Source organism: Dermochelys coriacea, chromosome 24 (assembly GCF_009764565.3).
Source record: "Dermochelys coriacea isolate rDerCor1 chromosome 24, rDerCor1.pri.v4, whole genome shotgun sequence".
NCBI classification, from domain to species: domain Eukaryota; kingdom Metazoa; phylum Chordata; order Testudines; family Dermochelyidae; genus Dermochelys; species Dermochelys coriacea.
In genome coordinates, this window is record NC_050091.1 from 9,338,689 (window position 1) to 9,361,805 (window position 23,117).

Below are 23,117 nucleotides of genomic sequence, written 5' to 3' on the forward strand. Positions count from 1 at the left end.
GGCTGTGGTATTTAGCTCAGCGAGTCCATCCCATGCTGCGCTCGGTTCCCTGCCAGCTGCCTCGTTCTGTCCGTTCCCTTCTGAACTCGCCTTTAGTCCCCTCCCTCTCCCGAATCCAAGGCATAGCTCAATGGAAATGAGCACAGGCGACGGTGCCCCCCCCCACTTCTCAGGCAAGCTGCCAAGGCCCAGTTCCCCCTCCCCTGCATTTTAATGGGAGTCACTAACACCTTGCAGAAAGAGAACAGGGACAATTACTGCCAGAGTGGAGCACAGCAGGGGCCCATCTAGCCCGGTATCCTGCCTCCAGGCCAGCGCCAGCATTGAAGAGACCCCAGGATAGACCACAAGGGAAGTTTCCTCCTGACCCGCCCCTGTAACAGCCATCTCACGAGTCCCTCCCTATAGGACCCAGGGCCCTGTCAATGTGGATTTAAGGTGCCAGCACCAGGGTGCTTCAGGGCATCCCACCGTCCCCCTGGACCCCAGGGAACCCCCCTAGGGATGACTTTCCTTCAATCAGGCCATTCCTGACCTCCCCGCTGAGGTTGCCAGTGTGGGGGACACTCAGTGCCAGCTGCAAGAGTGGTTTTTGTCAGGGGAGCTCCTCAGACATGGAGGTGAAATGCTCGGCATCCCATTCCCAATTCTCCAGGCCGCACCCTGGCGTATGTGTTCGATAACTTGCCAGGGGCCATAGAATCATAGAATATCAGGGTTGGAAGGGACCTCAGGAGGTCATCTAGTCCAACCCCCTGCTCAAAGCAGGACCAACCCCAACTAAATCATCCCAGCCAGGGCTTTGTCAAGCCTGACCTTAAAAACTTCTAAGGAAGGAGATTCCACCACCTCCCTAGGTAACCCATTCCAGTGCTTCACCACCCTCCTAGTGAAAAAGATTTTCCTAATATCCAACCAAAACCTCCCCCACTGCAACTTGAAACCATTGCTCCTTGTTCTGTCATCTGCTACCACTGAGAACAGTCTAGATCCATCCTCTTTGAAACCCCCTTTCAGGTAGTTGAAAGTAGCTATCAAAGCCCCCCTCATTCTTCTCTTCCGCACACTAAACAACCCCAGTTCCCCCAGCCTCTCCTCATAAGTCATGTGTTCCAGACTCCTAATAATTTTTGTTGCCCTCCGCTGGATGCTTTCCAATTTTTCCACTTCCTTCTTGTAGTGTGGGGCCCAAAACTGGACACAGTACTCCAGATGAGGCCACACCAATGTCAAATAGAGGGAAACGATCACAACCCTCCATCTGCTGGCATGCCCCTACTTATACAGCCCAAAATGCCATTGGCCTTCTTGGCAACAAGGGCACACCATTGACTCATATCCAGCTTCTCGTCCACTGTAACCCCTAGGTCCTTTTCTGCAGAACTGCTGCCTAGCCACTCAGGCCCTAGTCTGTAGCGGTGCGTGGGATTCTTCCATCCTAAGTGCAGGACTCTGCACTTGTCCTTGTTGAACCTCATCAGATTTCTTTTAGCCCAATCCTCTAATTTGTCTTGGTCCCTCTGTATCCTATCCCTACTCTACAGCGTATCTACCTCTTCTCCCAGTTTAGTGTCACCTGTAAACTTGCTGAGGAAGAGGAAGGGTCAGCAGCAGCGTTTGAACCCCTGCACCCTTCAGCCTCTCCCACTTGAGTTTTTTGCTGGCAGCAGTAGTAAGTTGTTATCCTGCATATGGAACAGCCACTAGAGGGGGACATGACACATGCTTCATAGGTGTGCGTTCCACCACCCACAGCAGAGAAGCGCTTTAACTACCCTGCTACCATAGGTACCGACTTTCCAATGTTCTGGGAAGTATTGGACCCCTGGCTCTGCCCCACGCCCTGCCCCCACTCAATGTCTTCCCCCCAGACCCCACCCACCTCTTCCCACCCCTGCCCTGCCCCCGCCTCTTCCCACCCTGTTCCATCCCTCCCCTGAGCATACTGTGTCCTCACTCCTCCCCATCCCCCCTCAGAGCCTCCTGCACACCACAAAACCAATGATTGTGGTGGGTGGGAGGCTCGGTGAAGTGCTGATTGGCAGGGCCCACTGGTGGGAAGGAGGAGCTGGGGGAAGGGGGAGGTTTTGATGGGGGGCTGCCCCATTTTTTCCCCATGAGTGCTCCAGCCCCGGAGCACCCATGGAGTCGGCGCCTATGCCTGCTACAGTTAAAGCAGTTCAATGTTTGGGTACAGACAAGCCCTAACTGTGACTTGGCCCAACATTTATCAGTGTCTGGATTAGCATTTAGTGAACACTGGAGTAAAAATTCTAGTGTATACCTAACTTTAGTTTCAGAGTAGCAACCGTGTTAGTCTGTATTCGCAAAAAGAAAAGGAGTACTTGTTGCACCTTAGAGACTAACAAATTTATTTGAGCATAAGCTTTCGTGAGCTATAGTGAGCTGTAGGTGCCACAAGTCCTCCTTTTCTTTTTCCTAACTTTAGTGTTACCTGTCAGCTCTGTGCTCTTGGAGAACCAGGGTGCAGTATCCAGCCTGTCTGACTCATGAAGGACACCCCCATGCCCAGCCTCTGCTTGAACCAAAACCAATCAGAAGAAAGACTGAAAAGGCCGTGGGAGACACATCTAAACCCCTGGGACAAGGGTGACAGGATTAAGGCTACTCCCTTTGCATTGAAGATGGGACAGGGAGGCATCCCTATTAGCATACAGAATGGAGAACAGAAATTCCAAGGCAAGAACCACACTGAACTCTGGGACCAGAAAAGAAGGGAAGCACTGCATGATGGGGAATCTCTGCTCCAGGTGTTAATGAACCCACACATCCAGCTCAGCGTTTATCAGACCAATTCTAGTAATGAATCCTTTATTAGTATCCAAAATACTGAAGCTCCCTAATTGCATTGTGAGCACCCTGGAAGGAATACTGCCCATAACCAGGAATGAGCAGTTCCTATTGTCTACCCTGAATAAAACAACTTTGGCATACTCTCTTGAGCCATCAGTTTACCCATAAACAAATCTAGTGTTCTCCCTTGAACCATTGTTCTTTCCCTACAAAAACCCCGACCCATGCTCAAGTAAGTGTTCTGATGCCTGGATCCAAAATCTGCATCAGTTACACTGGGACTTCATCCTCTCCTGACTGATCGTGCTGGGGGCTCTGCCTGTCTCCAGCACTCCGGACCCTCAGCTACCACCACCATCTGGGACCCCCAATCGATTCAAGCTTCATGGAGTGGTCAGAACCCAGCTCTCTCTCACTCTCTCTCTCTAGGTGTAGCCTTCTGACCCTGACGTGTGTGATCAGTTATAGTTTTCTAAACCTGACTTTTATAATCAAATGTAAGTTAGATTTAATATTATAACTGTTTTGTTTTGTTTGGCTCACCTTCTATGGTTATTACCTGGCAATAAACAACTTTCATTATTAAGCTGGTTGCTTCTCTCTCTCCCTCTCATGGGTGTTTTTTGGTTTCCTCATTCACTCTGCAGCAACGCTCCTCGTACCTAAGCGAAAAGATCCCTGCAGCGACCAAAAATCCTGTGGGGTTTGCTCATCAAGTGGGTTACTACCAGAACAATTGTAATGTGAAAGTGGGGATTGGGACGTGCTGAACCTGGGACATATGAGGGTAACAGCTTGGAAATGCTGCTCGACACAGCCTGCTGAATCCAGGGACATAAGGGATCAGCTTGGGAGTGCTGATTAACCCGGTCCTCTCAGAAAGGGGTGTGTGTGTGTGTGTGTGTGTGTGTGTGAGAGAGAGATTCTGGGGCTGGAAGAACCCAGCCCTGCGGAACCTAGGTCCTGCAGGCTCCATTGGGAGAGACTTACAATAGGGAGAAGTAGAGCTCCATATGAGAACACAAGTGACACAAGCAGTACACTGATAGAATTACAGAAACCCCCCGCCCCCGCCAGAAGAGTAACCCTAATAAATGAGCATACCCCAAAGTAATGGGCAAAGCTGGTAACATTGGAGCCCGAGTCTCATTTACCCTGCTCTGTTGTGCATGGTAGGTAATTACACAGTAATTGTAATGAAAGACCAATTAGAAAACCTCAGCCCTTATGAATGCTTTACATAGGAAGGTAAATAGATAGATAGATAGATAGATAGATAGATAGATTGATTGATTAATAAGTGCCTCTCAATCTTTCCAGACTACTGTACCCCTTTCAGGAGTCTGATTTGTCTCGCATACTCCCAAGTTTCACCTCACTTAAAAACTACTTGCTTACAAAATCAGACATAGAAATACCAAAAGAACGAGGAGTACTTGTGGCACCTTAGAAACTAACAAATTTATTTATTATTATTATTTAATCTCTAAGGTGCCACAAGTACTCCTCGTTCTTTTTGCTGATACAGACTAACATAGTTACCACTCAGAAATACAAAAGTGTCACAGCCACTATTACTGAAATATTGCTGACTTTCTCATTTTTACCATATAATTATAAATCAATTGGAATATAAATATTAACTTCCATTTCAGTGTATATCGAGCAGTATAAACAAGTCATTGTCTATGAAATCGTAGTTTGTACCGACTTTGCTGGTGCTCTTTATGTAGTGTGTTGTAAAACTATGCAAATATCTCAATGAGTTGATATACCCCCTGGAAGATCTCTGCATACCCCAAGGCTACGTGTACCCCTGGTTGAAAACCACTGAGAGAGGGAGCGAGAGAGAGAGAGATGGGGGTAAGGGGAGGGATAGATAGATAGATAGATAGAGGGGGTGTATGGAGAGAGATGGATGGATAGATAGATAGATAGACAGGGTGCACAGGGATAGATAGATAGATGTGTATTTGGAACCCATTAGCCATCCAGTCCTCTATTCTACCACTTGCCAACCTTCTTGTTGCCCGTTTAAAGGGCCAGCCCTTCCCTAACATGCCTGGCTTTGATGCGAAGGCTAATATGTTCATTTTTTTACCTGGCTCTCTCAGTTTCTACAAGGGAGTTAGGGCTCAGCTGGGGTTTTCATATTTCCCTGCACTGACCATAACTAAAGCACAGGGAAGCAGGACACCTGAGTTCTATTCCCCACCCTGCCACTGCCTGCCTGGGTGACCTTCAGTGAGTTGCTGCGCTGCTCTGTGCCTCCGTTTCCCCATCTGGGAAATGGGGACAAGGCCACTTACAGCCTTTGTAAAGCACTTTGAGATCTACTGATAAGAGCCAGGGATTATTATTTGTATAACATGAGCAGGTCTGGGCTCCAGCAGAGAGGGGGACCCCTGGTACTTGGCGCTGCACAGAGACAGTCCCTGCCCCTAAAGAAGTCAATCGAAATAGATGAAGGGTGAGACGGTAAACTGAGGCACAAAGAGGATAATGGCCTTATCCCGGTTACGCAGCAGAGCTGGGACTAGAACCCAGGACAGCCGAGGACCAGCCCACGCTCCTTATCTAGCTATTGCTGGCAGCGGCTCAGTTAAAACGATGCAGGAAGCGGTTAGCAGGAGCTGGCTCGTATCCCGCGACAAGCTCTTCCGTGCGAAGCTCCCCGCGGCTCGGGTAATACCAGGCCCCTGCTGCGTTAGACTTGGGCAGACCCCAGGGCGGGTGGGCAGAGCAGCCCGCGGGCCGCCAGAGCTAGGGGCCGAGCGGCCCGGCTGCGCCCGGGAGGAACCAGCCGCTCGGCTTTCTCCCGCCTCGCGCAGCTGGGGCCGCCCGGGAGGGCCAGGGGGAGGATCCCTCAGGGACAGGGGTAAAATTCCAAACCCCTTCTGCAAACGTAGACGGCGAAGGCGACTTTGGACGATCCAGCCCCCGCGGGGAGGGGTTGACACGGCTTCCCCCTCCCCTGCAGGGCTGGGCGGCCGGTAGTCACCCGGCCCGGGTCACGCACTTTACACCCCCGGTAACGGTGCCGAGGGGTGGGTCTAAATTGGGATTTTCTAAAGTCTAATTGTTCAGCATTCATTAATATTACTCCAGCGGAGCCATGGGGAGATCGGGCCCCCGCTGTGCCGGTCGCCACATAGACCCCGACCGAGAACTGGGCCCCCATAGTGCCGGTGGCCATGCAGACCCCGACCGAGAACTGGGCCCCCATAGTGCCGGTGGCCATGCAGACCCCGACCGAGAACTGGGCCCCCATAGTGCCGGTGGCCATGCAGACCCCGACCGAGAACTGGGCCCCCATAGTGCCGGTGGCCATGCAGACCCCGACCGAGAACTGGGCCCCCATAGTGCCGGTGGCCATGCAGACCCCGACCGAGAACTGGGCCCCCGCTGTCCCGGACTCCATGAAGATCCCGACTGAGAACCGGGCCCCCATTGTGCCAATCACCATCTTACCAGAGGACAGCAGACAATCTCTGCACCAAAAAGTTTACAATCTAAACAACGAACCATCCCCTGGACAGTAAAGATCCCCGATTCAAAGGGGCTTAAGTGCCTAACTCCCTTTGTGTCGGTTGAAAATCCCAGTCAGGATTTCCACCTTGACTCAGGGCCAGAGTCCCCATTCCCTGGCTCAGCACATCGGAAGCAGGACTGCAGCAGGTTACACTGGGTTTATGCTCGTGTAAATGATGGTGCCCATCATTCTGCCTTGCATGGTTGGGGGAGAACCCGGGGGGCGGGCAGCGTGTGTGTGTGTATGTATGTGGGTGGGTGGGTGGGGGGGGAAGGAATCAGTCCCTGTTGTCTCATTATTAGGCTCTGCCCCATGACGCTCTGGTCTCTTCCTGGCCCAAGGCACCGAGAGCCTCCCAGAGGGGCCCAGCCTGGCTGCCAGCCAAACCAACAGCAAAATGACCACGGCCTCCCGTCCCGTGGGGGGAGCAGGATCGGGTCCCCTCTGGGGGGGTGGTTTGTCCCTGGCGGGGCACCGAACCTGGCCAGTCACCAACGCTGCCGGGGTGGCAGATGAGTTTGTGGACGGTGCCTGCCGCCCCGCGCCCCCGCCCCCGCCCCGCCCCGCCTGCCCGCCCGGTGAATGGAGCAATGAAGCGGAGCAGCCCGGCGTTTCCGCTGCAGACGCTCCTGGGACAGGCGGGCAGATCCCTGGGACTGGCGCGAGTCAGCAGCACCCCGGCGCTGGGCGGCATGGACAGAGGTAATGGACCCCCCCCCATTGACTGCCAGAGGGGGCCTCCCGGAGCTGGGCCCGGAGCGGGGCAGAGCCCTGGGGGCAGCTGCCCCATGGTAGCGTGTGCACGATCCTGGCTGGCTGGGACCCCGGTCCCTTGATTCACCCCGGCCCCCCCGGATGGGGTGGATAGGACAGTCTGTAACGACCTTGCAGACTCCTGCTCAGCCGCTCACTCGGGGTCGGTTGTGTTATTTGCAGGGGGGCCAGCCCGAGGCTTTGTGGGGGAGGAGAATCTGTAAATTTCCATCCGTTTCACCCCCCCTGAGCTCAGGGCCTTTTTCATTCCTTATAGCGGTGGGGCTAGATTAACCGAAGTACTTAGGCACCAAACTGCCATTTCAGGGGCCTAATTCTCAGTCAGGCCAGGCTGGGTCACAAAACCCCCACTCAGAGGTCTCTGCCTAGACTTCCTTAGCACAGAAATTTGTGCAGTAAATGTTCCCTAGGTGCCTAAATTTCTGCCTTTAGGCACGTGTGCTGCAGCCCCATGCTAGGTGTCAGGATGCCTCCACCCCCCAGTGATGCACAAGGGGGTTCTTCCACCTAACTCATCTGCAGGGCCCAATCCCATAAATGTGCTGAGACCTTGTGTGCCGGATCAGGCCCCTCTAGGTGAGCTCAGGCAGAAGGGCTGGAGAAGGAGGAGAATGACTTCCCTCGTGACTTTTGACCTGGCGGTTAGAGTACCCACCTGGGATGTGGGAGACCCGTGGTTCAAGTCCCCCCTCCACCTGAGGGGGAGAAGGGATTTAAACTTCTTAGGTGGGTGCCTGAACCCTGGAACTCTCTGACGTGGGGCTCACTCAGAAGCTAGTCCTTTGTTCGTATTCTCTGCTCTCTCCAAACACACACTTTCCTCCCCACTTTCATAGACAAACATTTTTTTTTAAACTCTTCTGTTAAAATGAAGCTTTGTAAACAATTTAATTACATTTTGAGTGTAAACTTCCTGCTCTTTTTTTAATGCAACACTGGTGTTGTCTAGACTAGAGTCGACAGGCATGATATTCACTAACACATTTAAAATGTCTTTTCTAGACAGAGCAGTGTGTGTGTGTGAAACTGGCCGAGTTAGGCCTTGTCTTCACTAGGAAAGAAAGTGTGTTAAGACATATTGGCCAGCTAACGCATGTTAGTGTAGACAATGCAAACTGTAGTTTCAACATGTGTTAGCTGGTTGAGGTTAACCCTAGCCTCCCTCCTAAACTTTAATGCAATCAGCCTAACATGTGTTAAAGCCAGTACATTGCCTGGTCTAGACTAGACTTCTAGAACTTGATAGTTAATGTGCTAACATCACCCCTTCAGATCCTAGCTCCGGTAAGGGTATAGCTTCAAAGCTCAGCTGACCTGAACCTATCTTGAGTCATTTTCAGACTCCACCTAACCTGAACCTGATGCTTCTCCCCAAACCTCTGCCAGCACCATGACCACCTCGTCCTTGCAGGTTGGTCTGGTGGGGGCTTCCTGCTTCCCATGTCTGTGATCTGTCTCCGGTCTCCTGCCTGTGGCTTTAGCACAAATGTGGCTGTGTCCCTTGCTGCTGCTGGCCACCTTGCCTTGCTGCACTGTGGGTGTGACGGAGTGAGACTCTGTGACTTGTCGGCACACACGTAGCACAGCCAAGTGGCAGAGGCTGGCAGGAGTGGGCATGCAGGCACCACCGTGCCGACCCCACAGGTGGGAGGAGATGATCATAGACTGCCTGATCTGAGCCCCAGGGGGTCAGATTGTTTTCAGACCCAACCCTGACACTGGTAGTCAGGTTCCGTCAGGTTTGGGTCCAGTTGCAAGGCTCTGCTGGTGAGTGCACTCATGGCAGGCATGTGGCTGGAGCGGGCTCGTTAACTTGGGACCCAAACACACACAAGTGTGCTGTATGTTCCAGCTGGGAGATCCTGCCAGTAAGTAATGACCGTGGAGAATCAGAGGCACTGAGCGGTCGCTTGCGTCACCCATGGCTAGGAATTGCTGTTTTCTGCTGTAACTAGTAATTAGCTCTGAATTATTTGGCTTTTTTAAATGAAACAATAACATTCCTTGGGTGCTTTCCAGGGATAAGGAGAAGTTGCCATGGGCATTGGGGAGTGGGAGGGGTGGCACGAGTGTAGACGGACACCTTATCTAATCCTTTGCAAAGCCAGGCTTCATAACCCATTTGTAAAATACCTGTGAGGGTATACCTGCACCTGTCCAGACTAGGGGAAAAGGCACTTTTATAAATGGGGCTGGCTGCCTTGGGTAACAAGCTCAATCTGAAACACCATCCAACACCAGTGTAGATGCAGTTTTGCCCCTAATGTCCCTATGATCCCAGGATCCAATCCAGACCAGTCAGGGGTTGTGTCACCCACCTTCTGTGCAAGCTGGGGTTGCCTCACAATATTTTGCTGTTACAGCTCCCTGCCTGGGCTGCTCCCGATCAGCCTACAAGTCACACCTTGAGTGTGTTTATAGTTGCAGCCCTGATCCAACAGCCTGCCAGCAACACGCCCATCACACTGGCTTCCATCAGCCTTGGTTTAGTACGCCAGCATACTCCTAGTCCTGAATTTTCCCCAAAAGCCTGTCTTCTGCACTGCAAAGCCCTCTCCTGGACAGTTCAGATATTGATGCTGCGTTGTTCCTGTATAGTCGATATTCAACAGTTTGCTACTTTCACCGCACGTGCCGAACAGTTCAATTTAAACTAAACCAACTGGGCTGGTTGAGATTAAAAAATAAAACCAGTTTGGTCACAAAAGAAGATGGGATTTTAAGTGAATTCAAGGACAAGCGATAAAGCTGGAGGTGGCTACAAGCAAATAAAAGTGAAAACGCACATCCGAGTCTAAAACTTCATCTTCCATTGGTGTATGCAGCAGTGTTGGAGATGGGTCGGTCCCTGGATATTAGAAAGAAAAGGTGGGGGAGTTAACAGCTTTTATTGAACCAACTTCTATTGGTGAGAGAGGCAAGCTTCCGAGCTTACACAGGGCTCTTCTTCAGGTCTTGTTGGTCCAATACCACACTCACCTTGTCCCTCTAAAGCTTACTACATTAAGTTTTGGTTCAAGGCTTTGTTAAGGTGGCCTTTCTCACCCCCAGTCTTCCAGCCAGATGGTCCTTTCCTTGGTCAGGATCTCTCCCCCAGGCCAGAAGGTGCTGGTGCCTTTGTCTTAGTGGAAAGAGAGAGAGAGAACTTGGGGTTCTCTGCCCCTTTCTTTTATAGTCCCATCAATCTTCTGATGATTACTCCTCCAAGCAAAGTTTATTCAAACAGTAAAGGTGGCAACCGGGAGCTTGGGGGCGAAGGAAGCTCTGTGCCCTTTCTACTCATCTGCTGAGATTTAAATTTGCTTTGCCTCCTGCCCTTTCCCACACTTCTGTCTCAAGGACCCTGTTTATTATTTCTATGTAAACACTCATTCCTTTGAGGACAGATCTGTTCAATAACTATTGCCTAGGCAGGGCGGGATAGTTTTGAAGGTGTGCTAATAATCTCCTTGTGGGGATTTCATGACAATGTTGCCACACACATTTCATCATGTCATTAACCAGCAAATTATCAGTTTTCAAATGAGACCTTGCACGGCATTTTGTACAAAGCTTATCACAACCGTGCGTAGGGTGTGACTGCAGGGCTGCTTTCGGTGGCATATCCCCCTATGGCCGTGTCCAGATCAGCATTTAAAGGTGGGATGTTGGATAGAGTTACCTGGCTCAGTTGAACTAACTCATCTAACAGTCTAGTCAGGCCAAAGCAATTGACCTGTAGCACATGCTGAACTGGTTGGGTTAAAGCTGAGTGTGACGATCCCCTCTGGTGTTATGTGGACTGGTGATCTGCTAGGTCGCTCCAATTCTTGACTCTGGGAGCCAGCCTTATCCTGCTCTGCTGTGAGAACCCCCACTCCTGCACTGTTCACACATGGCCTCTGGCATGCAAGCTGCTCCTTGGATTGTGCAGCTGAATGACACTAGACAATATCTGTGGTCCCAGACACAACCCCAGAAACCTCCATTTTGCAGTGTCCAGTTATGCCCACTTATGCTGCAAGCTTATATGAGTTTGTCAATTTAATAAAGAAATTGATATGTACCAGGCTTGTTATCCCAAGGGGAGTCTCTGACATGCTGCAAACCAAACGCACTGCTTCAGATAAAATAAACAAACAGATTTATTAACTACAAAGATAAAATTTAAGTGATTATAAATCAAAGAATAACAACTCAGATTTGGTCACATTAAATAAAAGCAAAATGCATTCTAAGCTGATCTGAACACTTTCAGTGCCCTTACAAACTTGGATGCTTCTCACCACAGGCTGGCTGGTTGCTCTTCAGCCAGGCTCTCCCCTTTGATCAGTGCTTCAGTTGCTTGGTGTGATGTCCGTAGGTGGAAGAGCGAGAGCATAGCAAATGTGTCTCCCTTTTATCATGTTCTTTCTTCTCTCTTGGCTTTGCTTCCCCCCCGCCCCAGAGTCAGGTGAGCATTACTTCATTGCAGTCCCAAACTGACCAAAGGAAGAAGGGGTGACTCACTGGAGAGTCTAATAGATTCTTTTGTTGTTGCTTAGGCCAGCGTCCTTTGTTCCTGTGAGGCTGGGCTGGGTTTGTCCGATACATGCCCTGATGAGGTGTGAACTGCCTTTCTGTTCGTGGAAAGTTTTTGCCTTTTTGCTTGCTTTAAGCCATGAGGATACATTTTCAGCCTCATAACTATATACATGAAATCATAACCTATAACATCACTATAACATTGCTGTAACAATTACTATAACATCACTATAACAACCATGCTCAGTGCATCATGAGCCTTTCAAAGACACTCAATGTGACAAACTTTGCATTGGATACCACACAATCATTTTATAAAGATGAACATGGGGGTATAGGATGTCCCCCCGAGATACAGCCTCAGCGTAACGCTCTGTAACTTGACCTATTCAAACTGAGCTGAAGGCTTTAGACTGTGTCTGCATTGGTGCTAAATGGGGTTTTCTGTTGGGTTAAACTCAATAGGGAAAACTGTGGTTTTTTCCCCTATCTATGCTGTGTACATCCTGATATAATTGCTGTAAGGTGGTGCGGGAGTGGGGGTGTGATTTTTATTTTTACAGATAGTCATACTGGCACAATCCCAGTTGTGGGTACAGTTATACTGGTGTGAGGGTGCCTCATACTGGGGTGACTTATTCCCTTTCCTGGACTGACATCGTTAAACTGGGACAACTTGTGTGTGTAGACAGAGCCCCTTGGCTGGACAAGGTCTACACTACAGCACGACCTGCTGATGTGACTGTGGAGGTGGTAAGCTGCATCCACACTGGGTGGGGTTTCAAATGAGCTAAGCTACCACCATACTTTTTTTTTTTTTTTAAACCTTTTCCCCTTGTCGAGACAAAGCCGCAGGTGCTGGAGCAATGCTGGGAGATCCCCCTCCCCGTAATAACCCCCAGTGCTGAACGAGGCCGTGTCTACAGGCTTAGGGCCAGCTGTGGGGAAAATTCACCTCCATGCTCTGTATCCAGGCCCATCTCTAGCACCTCTCTCTCTCTCTGTCCTTGGACACAGCCCGCAGCAGTCAGAGGGGTTGCACCCAGTTTTACAGTCCGTGAACAAGAGCAGAATTTGGCACATCTCCCCACCCCCACCCCCGGTGCCTTGCACAGCCTGAACCCTGCTCCAGCATGTCAAGAGCAAATGAATCCTGTGTCTAGAAAATCAGTGGTTAAAGGAACAACCCGACTCTGCCATTGCCTTGCAGGGGCCGGACTTTGCCCACAAGTGACTCCTACTAAAGACAAGGGGTCTGATTTTTGTCATGGTTCGGGGCACCTGCACCTCACTGGCCCAGCAAGGGCGCCTGCTCTGACTTCCATCTCCCCTGGTTGTTATCTCTCTCAGGTGGAGACACAGGTCTCCCTCCTTGCTGGCTGGGGTCTCTCCAGACTTCTGTAGCTCCCTGCCTTCCCTGTGTTGTGTTAGTCTGTCCAAGCAGGCCTGCTGGCTTTTCCCTCAGAGATTAATAATGGTGTATTTGCTTCAATTGTAAGTTACCGCCTGGTTCTTTAGTGCTTAATTTGTAATGAAAGAGGTGCTGGGGCTGAAGCAATTAGATGCTGGAGCTCAAGCAATTTTTTTTACTTTAGCCCGGAGGTGCCGGGGCTCTGAATTGCCAAGCCCAGAGATGCTGGGGCTCAGCTCTGGCATGAATTAGGCACTGCAGTTCTTCCTACACGAGCCTATTAATTAAGGTAAAAGCATTGTAGAGAAAACATATGAAAAAACAACTAAAAAAATCTACAGACCTGCTAATAAGCTTATCAGAGATTACCCCCTCCAATGTAGGCTCTGATAGGAGCAGCCCTTCCCAGCCCCGTCCAGGGGTTTCCCTGCTGTGTTGAGTTCATCACGCTCTTTGTTCAGAAGAGAACACAGAGTCACTCCTTTATCCAGTTGTTATTTGAAGTGACCTGAAAGAGGTAATGCACCAGACAACAGATCTCTGCTCAAAGTCCAACTTCTAAAGGATAGATGGAGGTGGGTCATTTACATTTCCCTCAGCCTCCAAGTATTTCCTGCGAAATCCACTTCCCATGTATTGTCCCAAAAGGTCCCCCAAGTTTCTGATATCTTCCAGAAATTGCATTAATCAAGGCTATCCTCTCAGAGAAGTGCCATACGATCCTACAATAGTACACAAACATTGGCATTGTCAATACCCTGGACTCCCCAAATACTTAAGCTTAAATCAGTCGGGTTCAACGTAATTCCAGCTTTGCTGAAGAGATTGTCATATCTGTCACAATTCTGATTTACACAAAGGCCCTTTTATATAGCAGTGGCCCTGGTGGTGTAAAGGAGTATAAAGGGCAGTTTCTCACAGAGAGCATTGTACAGGGCCTTGGTGTAGCTAGGAATCATCTCACACGGGGAGAAGACTAGACCATGTGAGGGGCTGGTCTGCTGCAGCCTGTGGATGACCTGCTGACTCTCCTTCCCTGTGATGGGGGGAGCAGAGGGGTTTGCCCTGGTTGCTGGGGGAGGAGCCTTGCGAGGGGAGCGGAAGAAGTGACTGCTGGTTTCTGCTTTCCACAAAGGAAACGTCATTTCCCACAAGGACATGAAAGCGCTGGTCACCGGCGGGAAGGCTCGGATTATCGATGTGCGGTTGCCGGGGGAGGTGGCGAACGGCCATATTGCCAACTCAGTCAATATTCCAGGTGAGGGGTTGCTGTGGGTGCCAGCAGCCAGAGCTTTGATTGCATGTAGAGGGAGTGCCCCCCACTGCAGAGGGCAAAACGTAGTTTCACAGACCGGAGCGTGAGCGGTCAGGCCTCGCAGTCAGAGCCCAGGGTCAAAGCTGGAGTCAGGAACTGAGCAGGACTGGAAACAAGGCGGGCACAGAAGTGATCACAGCTGTGGGCAGAAGCATGGAGGAGTCAGTGACCTGCCACTGAGTTTAAATGCAGATCTGTAGTCTCCTTGCAGCCAATGGAAGAGCCAGCCAATCAGGCGATACTGCCACAGCCCAGCTGGGCTCATTAGCCTGCCTGAGGGCTGAGCCAGCCTGCCCCAGGTCAGCTGCAAGGACTCAGGCCCATCGTTCCTGATCTGTAGCATTAGAGCGCTGGAGAAAGTGGAATTAGTAACTCAGCAGGGGGGGCGCTTTCTTCCCTGCTCTCCAGTGTGCCAGGGGTGCTGTGCTGGGGAAGTGACATGAGGCCAAAGCTGGATCATTAAAGATCCTATGTGTCCACAAGAAGATGGGTGTATTCGAGGGCTTTCCCTTCGCCCCCTCCCCTGGTTCTTGTCACGCAGACAGAAAGCAGCAGACCAGAAGTGCAGGCAATGCGATGTTTATTGGGGTTCGTTTTAAGCCAGCATGACAATAACTTTGACACTGCAGAGCCTTGTTTCCCAGTGTTCTGTTCTCTTCCCACTTTAGCAGACAGAATTATACCTGAACTGCACGCTTTGGGTCCCACCCCTTACTGTTTATGGTCATGTTCTGTTTTGGGGGCCATGAGTCTGGGGTTTTTGTCCCACCTCTTTTGTATTCAATGGGAGGGATAAGGAGGGAGGTTGTGTTATGGTCAGGGACAGGCATTTTATTTTTTTGGTCTTTTAGTGTTTTATACCTTTCCCCCAATCCCCTGTTGCCCCTCCCGACTGGTTGTTTTACCTTGCCTTAAGATAGAAGTTGAGACAGTCTTAACGTGTGTGCTCGTATATTATACTTTCATTATACCCAGTAACACTTTAACTGTTCTTATCTGTTCCCATTATACTAACAAACCTATCTGGCTATGTAGAAGCAACATGCAGTGTCTTTGTCCTTTGTTTACACATATTAATAAAAATATAAATGTATCAAAAATTAAATGGGCAAACAAGACCTAAAATTCTATCTCAGGTAAAAATACAGGCCTGAATTCTACACTATTACTAGCACTCCTAACAGGATGTAACCCGTGCCAAATTCTACCTCATGGAGTTCTTGCCTTCCTTAAACTACCTTAATGGTTTTAAACGGATGCAGGCTTCTACTTCACTTCCTGTCCTAAATGGATGTGCAGTGTTTCCATGCCTTGGTCATTTGCTATGTTCCACCACAGAGGGTGCTGCATTTCAGGAGTGTGAAAAGTGATAGCTTGTGTCCCTTTGTAAAGCATGTGGGACTTGCATAAGAGCATCATCGCTTGTATTTATGGAGCAGTGTAGCAATCACCCACAATCATCATCGGCAGGGTTTAACTCTGCAACTTCAGCATCAAGATACAGACCTCTACCACTTGAGCTAAAGGAGTAACTCCATCAGCTTGTAGCAGCAGTAGGCTTTTATCCTCTAGCGGACCAGCTAATGTCACATCCCATCTAGTGGGGATGTGACACACCCTTTGCCGGTGTGATACACCAGCACTGCTGATCGCAATCATCTCTCTCTCTTTCCCCACCCAGTGGCAGAAGTCGAGGAAGCCCTGAAGATGGACCCTGAGATGTTTAAGATGAAGTATGGTGTGGACAAGCCACGGATGGATGACGAGAACTTGATCTTCCATTGCCAGATGGGCAGGAGAGGGGCTCAGGCCACAGAGATCGCCATGACCCTCGGCTACGCCAAGTGAGCCTGCCCTTCCCCCCAGGCTCTTCTACCATGGGTCACCAGACCCTCAGGGAGATTGTGGGCGTACCACGGACTCTGTGGGTTTGGAAGCAAGGGCTGTAGGGTGCTTAAAATGCACTGGGTCCTATGGACTCCAGCCCTTCTGAATGCCTCCCCATAACTCTCACGTATAGGGTTATTAATGGAGAAATCATTGGGTCTGGTGGAGAAGGAGAGGGCTCAGATGTCCCTCGGCACTGATCTTGCTTATACTGATGTATTCTGGAGTAAACCCCCTGGAGGGGATGGTTGTACTCCAGATTCTCACCAGGGCCAGAGAGACAAAGTTTTGGTTAGCTACTGAAAGAGAGGACAGAATAATTCCTAGCTAACCCCATAGAGGATGTTCCCACAGCTACCTTGATTCCTCAGAGACCCTTCAAATTCATCCATATGACCCTGTGCTGGGGACAGGTTATTTCTCAAAGTTCTGGGCAAGCTCCCGCTCTGATGTTCTGGTCCCACTTGGGTTTCTGACCCCTGGGCAGTCACAGCTGGGCTGGGTCTGACTCTTCCACTCCAGAGGCAGTGGGTCCGTCTAACTGTGGATAGTCCCTCCCATCTCCTATTCTGAAGCCACATGTCACCTCCTGTCTCTGCAGGGCTCGTAACTATGCAGGTGGCTACAAGGAATGGTCTGAGAAGGAAGGGAAGTGAAGTAGGAACAACTCCCCGAGGGCTGGTGTCTGTCCCTCCATGCCTAGCAGCTGCTTTGCCCTGAGGACTCTTCCTTCACTTCCTTGCTGCAACGTAGTCCCATTGCTGCTGATACCTGATGCTGGAATGGGAACGCTCTGGGTCCTGGTGGGCTCTTGGCGAAGGCACCTGCCACTCTGCTTTCTGCCTCACTTTCCAGACCAGTTATTATGTTGGAGCATATTAAAGAAGTTCTATATTAAAAATCACAAATGAGTTTGATTCCCCATAGTTTAAATTCCAGGGCATGACTAATTAAGAGGTCTCTTGGGTTTTGGTCTCTTATTTTTACTGTTTCTCTCCCTCTCTGTGTGAAACTTGCAAGCTGCTAATAGTGTTAGTACATCCTAAGACAGAGTCTGTTCTCAAAGCGATACTTTGTAACAACTACCAACAGAAACAGCACACAGTCAACTCCAGAGCACAGAGAAGTTGGATCTTTTTAAGCTACGGTTTAAGGTCTTGTCTTCACAAGAAAACTGCAGTGGTTTAACTTAAGGCTTTATCTGAAACCGATTCAGTTAAATCGCTGCAGACCTCTCTGTGGACACTTTTATTTCAGTTTAAGAGCAACGTATTTTGATTTAGCTTAAGTCAGGTTTAAGTTAAGTGCAAAAAGGCACTTAACTTAAAGGCCTAATCCACACAGTAAAGTTATAGTGGCAGGGGTGTGACACCCCCCGCCCCCAAGCAACACAGTGCTGTTGACAAAAAAACCCTGGTGTAAATGCAGCTACATCATGCAGGCAGGTGGCCTTTCTACACCCGAGCCTGCTGTACACTAGAAAATTAGGTTGATGTAAGCCACCTTGCACCAATCTGTGTGTGTCTATGCTCAAATTGTCTCCTACTTGCATGAAGTGCCCCAATAACGCAATACTGTAAAACCACCTTACCTCATGGCATTGCACCGTGGTCGACCTACAGCGGTCAACACAGTGGGAGAGCTGACCCTCACAGTCCTCCAGCAGCTGTCCCACAAAGCCCAACAGTGGCTGCTCTGATCACAATTGTGAATTCCAGGGCCCAGCCCACAGAAACTGGAAGCACCTCCCCCTGTTCCCCATCCCTTTAAAACACCCCATATATTTTTGAAATGCCTTTTCCTGATTGCCCAGCTGGGCGAGCACACCTAGCAGCTCACCCTTGTTGCGTGCAATTGCCTATCCGAGCATGCTGGCTACATGCTCCAAACACACTCTGATCTAGAGCAGACTGGAGCTATTGGATCTCCGGGGCCTGTGGGGTGCAAGCAGAGCTATGGAACTGTGGATATCTATGAGCAGATTGCATGGGAGATGCAGACAGAGGAGTACAACAGGGACCCGTAGCAGTGCCTTGTGAAAGCGAAGGAACTGCAGGGGGCAGACCCCACGGCCAGGGAGGCCAACAATCAACCTGGTGGTGAGCCGCAGACCTGCAGCTTTTACAATGAGCTGCGTGCTCTATTTGCAACCCGCAGGCCACTATAAATACCTCGGAGGAGACAGAGACACCTGCTGTGGGAGGAAGAGGGGGAGACCCAGGGGGAAGACCGCTTTGCTGTGAGCCAGCACCACTGTGAGATGCTGCCACAGTCCTGTGCAGGGGTTCTCAAACTGGGGATTGGGACCCCTCAGGGGGTCACAAGGTTATTACATGGGGGGTTGTTAGCTGTCAGCCTCCAGACCAAACCCTGCTTTGCCTCCAGCATTTATAATGATATTAAATATATATAAAAGTGTTTTTAATTTATAAGGAGGGGTCACACTCAGAGGCTTGCTATGTGAAAGGGGTCACTAGTACAAAAGTTTGAGAACCACTGGTCTAGTCAGTCCCATCAGGCAAGCACGGATGATCTTGCTGAAGGGGAAGAAACCTTGTGTAAGTGTGTGCATGCGTTTTCCCTGGCAATGTTTCAATGTAAAGATGGTGCCCAGCCCAGATCCAAGTCACCAAGACACAGGTATCAACTTTTCATCATTTTTCTTGTATGAGAAGAGGAAGAGATGCAACAAAGAGAGAGAGAGTTGGCATCAGCTTTTCTTTCTGCTGGGTTAGGGGAGGCAGGGGAGTGGTTGTTTATGTACACAGGGATATCCCATGCTGCCTCCTGAGAGATCTTGATGAAACTTTCACTGAAGTAATCTGTGATCCTCTCCCACAGGTTTCTAGAGTAGCAGCCTTATTTCTTCCTCTGCAGTAAGACACTTTCCCATGCCACTTGGCCATGAATTCAGCTGGCACCTTTGCAATAAACAGGCTAGTGACAAACCCAGGCAGTTTGGGGACACCGGCTGCAGCTGTGCACTGTGCCTTTGTTACCTCAGGAGCGAGCTATCAGCTAAAATCACTGCCTGTGGAAAACCGTGCCAAGTTTCAGTGCAGAAATAAGGACCAAAATGTTATTGTTTCATACAACCAAAAATCATACTGCCCTCTTCCTGTTCCCTGCAGCCTGGCCCCTGGAAGGCTGTACTTGCCATGGCAGGGACTGGAGAGAGGTGCTCCAAAGCTGATCATCACAATCAGCATCATGTCTGAGTACAACATTTTATGGGAATAAGGGAGGGGAGTTTTGAAACTAGCACTTTCTGCTGTGATTGTAACTAACGTAGTAGAAAGAGAGCCTGAAGCATGGGCCTGGTGCAAGACCTGAGGCCTGAACGAAAATCAGCAAAAGTCAGGCCCTGACAAAAGCAAACATTTGCCTGCAAATCAACATCCGGTTCATGAAGTCGGCACTGGTATTGCTAGCATTGCTAAACCACACTGAATAAGTAACCAGCTTCCAGCAGGCCAGCAGAAGAACACCCCCACCTAGCACATGATAAGCTGGTTTAACAGAAGGGATGAAGAGGGATGTTTTGTCTGAAACCTCAGGAGTAAAGTACAAAGACAGGGTGAGTAGGGATGTTTTGTCTGAAACCGGAGAAAGGTAAAAAGGGAAGTTACAAACGTGTCATGAAACACGTAAGGTGGTACGTAAGTTGTTTATCCCAGATTGCTGGTCTCAGTCTATAAATGTTGAGATGCCTCGCCTTATCCTTTGTCTGGCCTAGGGGGCAGTGGAAAATCCTGCCACTGACTAATCCTGTCCTTTGTCACAGAGATACATGTATTAGTGTCCCTGTAAGAGGCTCTGGGGTGCTAGAACTGTCCTTTCTTGGCAATATACCTGGCCGAGTGCCTTCACCACTAAACTGAGTCTGTGGTCTTTCTGGGCAGCTCGATTGAGGTCGGCTGGGTCGGCTACCTGGCCAGAGCCGTGACAGCACAAAGAGAGGACACACATGCAGCCAACAACCGACAATAACTACAACGGTCCCTGGGTCTGTTTTATCTGTAGCTGCCTTGAGGGGTGTCCCCTCCACACCCGCAGCATGCCGGACCCTGATGCGGAGGAGAAAAAAAGACTAGGGAGAACATGCTGAGCGGGATCCTGCCAGCTGTGCTGCATCGGACCATGAACATAGGGCCTGGTGGGAGCGGGATAGAAAGGACAGGAGAAAATGGAGAAAGAGGCATGATTCCCAGCAGGAGAGGCAGATGCCTTCATTTAATCCTAAGTGGAGCACAGGATTGGGTCCAAGAGGTGACTATAGCTGGACCGCTTGGTAATAGTGACCATAATATAATTAAATGTAATATCCCCATGGCAGGAAAAATACCACAGCAGCCCAACACTGTAGCATTTAATTTCAGAAAGGGGAACTACACAAAAATGAGGAGATTAGTTAAACAGAAATTAAAGGGTACAGTGCCAAAAGTGAAATCCCTGCAAGCTACATGGAAACTTTTTAAAGTCACCATAATAGAGGCTCAACTTAAATGTATACCCCACATTAAAAAACATAGTAAGAGAACCAGAAAAGAGCCACTGTGGCTAAACAACAAAGTAAAAGAAGCAGTGAGAGGCAAAAAGGCATCCTTTAAAAAGTGGAAATTAAATCCTAGTGAGAAAAATAGAAAGGAGCATAAACACTGGCAAATGAAGTGTAAAAATACAATTAGGAAGACCAAAAAAATAATTTGTGGAACAGTTAGCCAAAGACTGAAAAAGTAATAGCAAAAAAACTGTTAAGTACATCAGAAGCAGGAAGCCTGCTAAACAACCAGTGGGGCCACAGGATGATCGAGGTGCTAAAGGAGCACTCGAGAACGATAAGGCCATTGCGGAGAAACTGAATGGATTCTTTGCATCAGTTTTCACAGCTGAGGATGTGAGGGAGATTCCCAAATCCGAGCCATTCTTTTTAGGTGACAGATCTGAGGAATTGTCCCAGAATGAGGTATAATCAGAGGAGGTTTTGGAACAAATTGATAAATTAAACAGCAATAAGTCACCAGGACTGGATGGTATTCAACCAAGAGTTCTGAAGGAACTCAAACATGAAATTGCAGAACTACTAACTGTAGTCTGTAACCTATCATTTAAATCAGCTTCTGTACCAGATGACTGGAGGATAGCTAATGTGATGTCAATTTTTAAAAAGGGCTCCAGAGGTGATCCCAGCAATTACAGGCCTGTAAGCCTGACTTCAGTCCTGGGCAAACTGGCTGAAAGTATAATAAAGAACATAGATGAACATAATTTGTTGAGGAAGAGTCAACATGGTTTTAGCAAAGGAAAATCATGCCTCACCAATCTACTACAATTCCTTGAGGGAGATAAACAAGCATGTAGACCAAGGGGATCTACAGTGGATATAGGGTACTTAAATTTTCAGAAAGCCTTTGACAAGGTCCCTCTTGCAAAGGCTCTTATGCAAAGTAAGCTGCCACAGGATAAGAGGGAATGTGCTCTCATGGATTGGTAACTGGTTAAAAGATAGGAAACAAAGAGTAGGTATGAATGGTCAGTTTTCAGAGTGGAGAGAGGTAAATAGTGGTGTCCCCCAGGGGTCTGTTCTGGGACCAGTACTATGCCACAAATTCATAAATCATCTGGAAAAAGGAGTAAACAGTGAAGCGGCAAAATTTTCAGATGATACAAAATTACTAAAGATAGTTAAGACCCAGGCAGACTGCAAAGAGCTACAAAAGGATCTCTCAGAATTGGTGACTGGGCAACAAAATGACAGATGAAATTTAATGTTGATAAATGCAAAGTAATGCACATTGGAAAGCATAATCCCAACTACACATATAAAATGATGGGGTCTAAATGAGCTGTTGCTACTCAAGAAAGAGATCTTGTAGTCATTGTGGATAGTTCTCTGAAAACATCCACTCAATATGCAGCGGCAGTCCAAAAAGCTAACAGAATGCTGGGAATAATTAAGAAAGGGATAGATAATAGGACAGAAAATATCATCTTGTCTCTATATAAATCCATGGTACGACCACATCTTGAATATTGTGTGCAGATACGGTCACCTCATCTCAAAAAAGATATATTGGAATTGGAAAAGGTTCAGAAAAGGGCAACAAAAATGATTAGGGGTATGGAACGGCTTCTGTATGAGGAGAGATTAATAAGACTGGGACTTTTCAGCTTGGAAAAGAGATGGCTAAGGGGAGATATGATTGAGGTCTATAAAATCATGACTGGTATAAAGTAGATAAAGAAGTGTTGTTTATTATTTCTCATAACACAAGAACTAGGGGTCACCAAATGAAATTAATAGGCAGCAGGTTTAAAACAAATAAAAGGAAGTATTTCTTTACACAATGCACAGTCAACCTGTGGAACTCCTTGCTGGAGGACGTTGTGAAGGTCAAGACCATAACAAGGTTAAAAAAAAACTTAGATAAATTCATTGAGAATAGGTCCATCAATGGCTATTAGATCCATCAATAGTGCACAGGAAGGACAACCACAGCTTCACATATGCCAACCATGCCTCTCATAGTTCATGTATGTGTAGCCAAAATGGACTGCAGTTGTGCCCTGAAATGGACAGAATTGTTTGCTGCCTTTCTAAATTTAAGTTCCATTTGGTTAATTTATGTTAGGAGTTTGTATTGTACAGTAGAACCTCAGAGTTACAAACACCTCGAGAAGGGAGGTTGTTTGTAACTCTGAAATATTCATTTCTGAACAAAACGTTATGGCGTTATAACCTGCATTATGATGTGATCCCCCCAGTAAGTGCTTGTTTCTCGAGCCCAAAAGCGGTGTTCCACTATTGCAGCTGCGCCATAAATGCCACCAACAACCTTGAAATGTTTTTCGCTATGTCCCTCAATAAGCTGTCTTTGAAG

At 48.8% G+C, this 23,117-nt stretch overlaps 1 protein-coding gene across 1 annotated transcript; it reads left to right on the plus strand.

Moving 5' to 3' along the window:
- The first annotated feature begins 6,858 nt into the window (after positions 1–6,858).
- On the plus strand, positions 6,859–17,137 carry TSTD1 (thiosulfate sulfurtransferase like domain containing 1). Its single transcript, XM_038382812.2, has 4 exons — positions 6,859–7,048; positions 14,170–14,292; positions 16,031–16,193; positions 16,838–17,137. Exons 1-4 carry the CDS (start codon positions 6,859–6,861, stop codon positions 16,890–16,892), a joined length of 531 nt encoding a protein of 176 aa, XP_038238740.2. The 3' UTR covers positions 16,893–17,137.
- The last annotated feature ends 5,980 nt before the right edge of the window (positions 17,138–23,117 follow it).

Bases quoted from the DNA above. Each gene is read 5' to 3' on its own strand.
- TSTD1 (XM_038382812.2), top strand. From the start codon at position 6,859: ATGAGTTTGTGGACGGTGCCTGCCGCCCCGCGCCCCCGCCCCCGCCCC. The intron at 14,293-16,030 runs GTGAGGGGTTGC...TTCCCCACCCAG, and splicing joins CAACTCAGTCAATATTCCAG to TGGCAGAAGTCGAGGAAGCC. The intron at 16,194-16,837 runs GTGAGCCTGCCC...CTGTCTCTGCAG, and splicing joins ATGACCCTCGGCTACGCCAA to GGCTCGTAACTATGCAGGTG.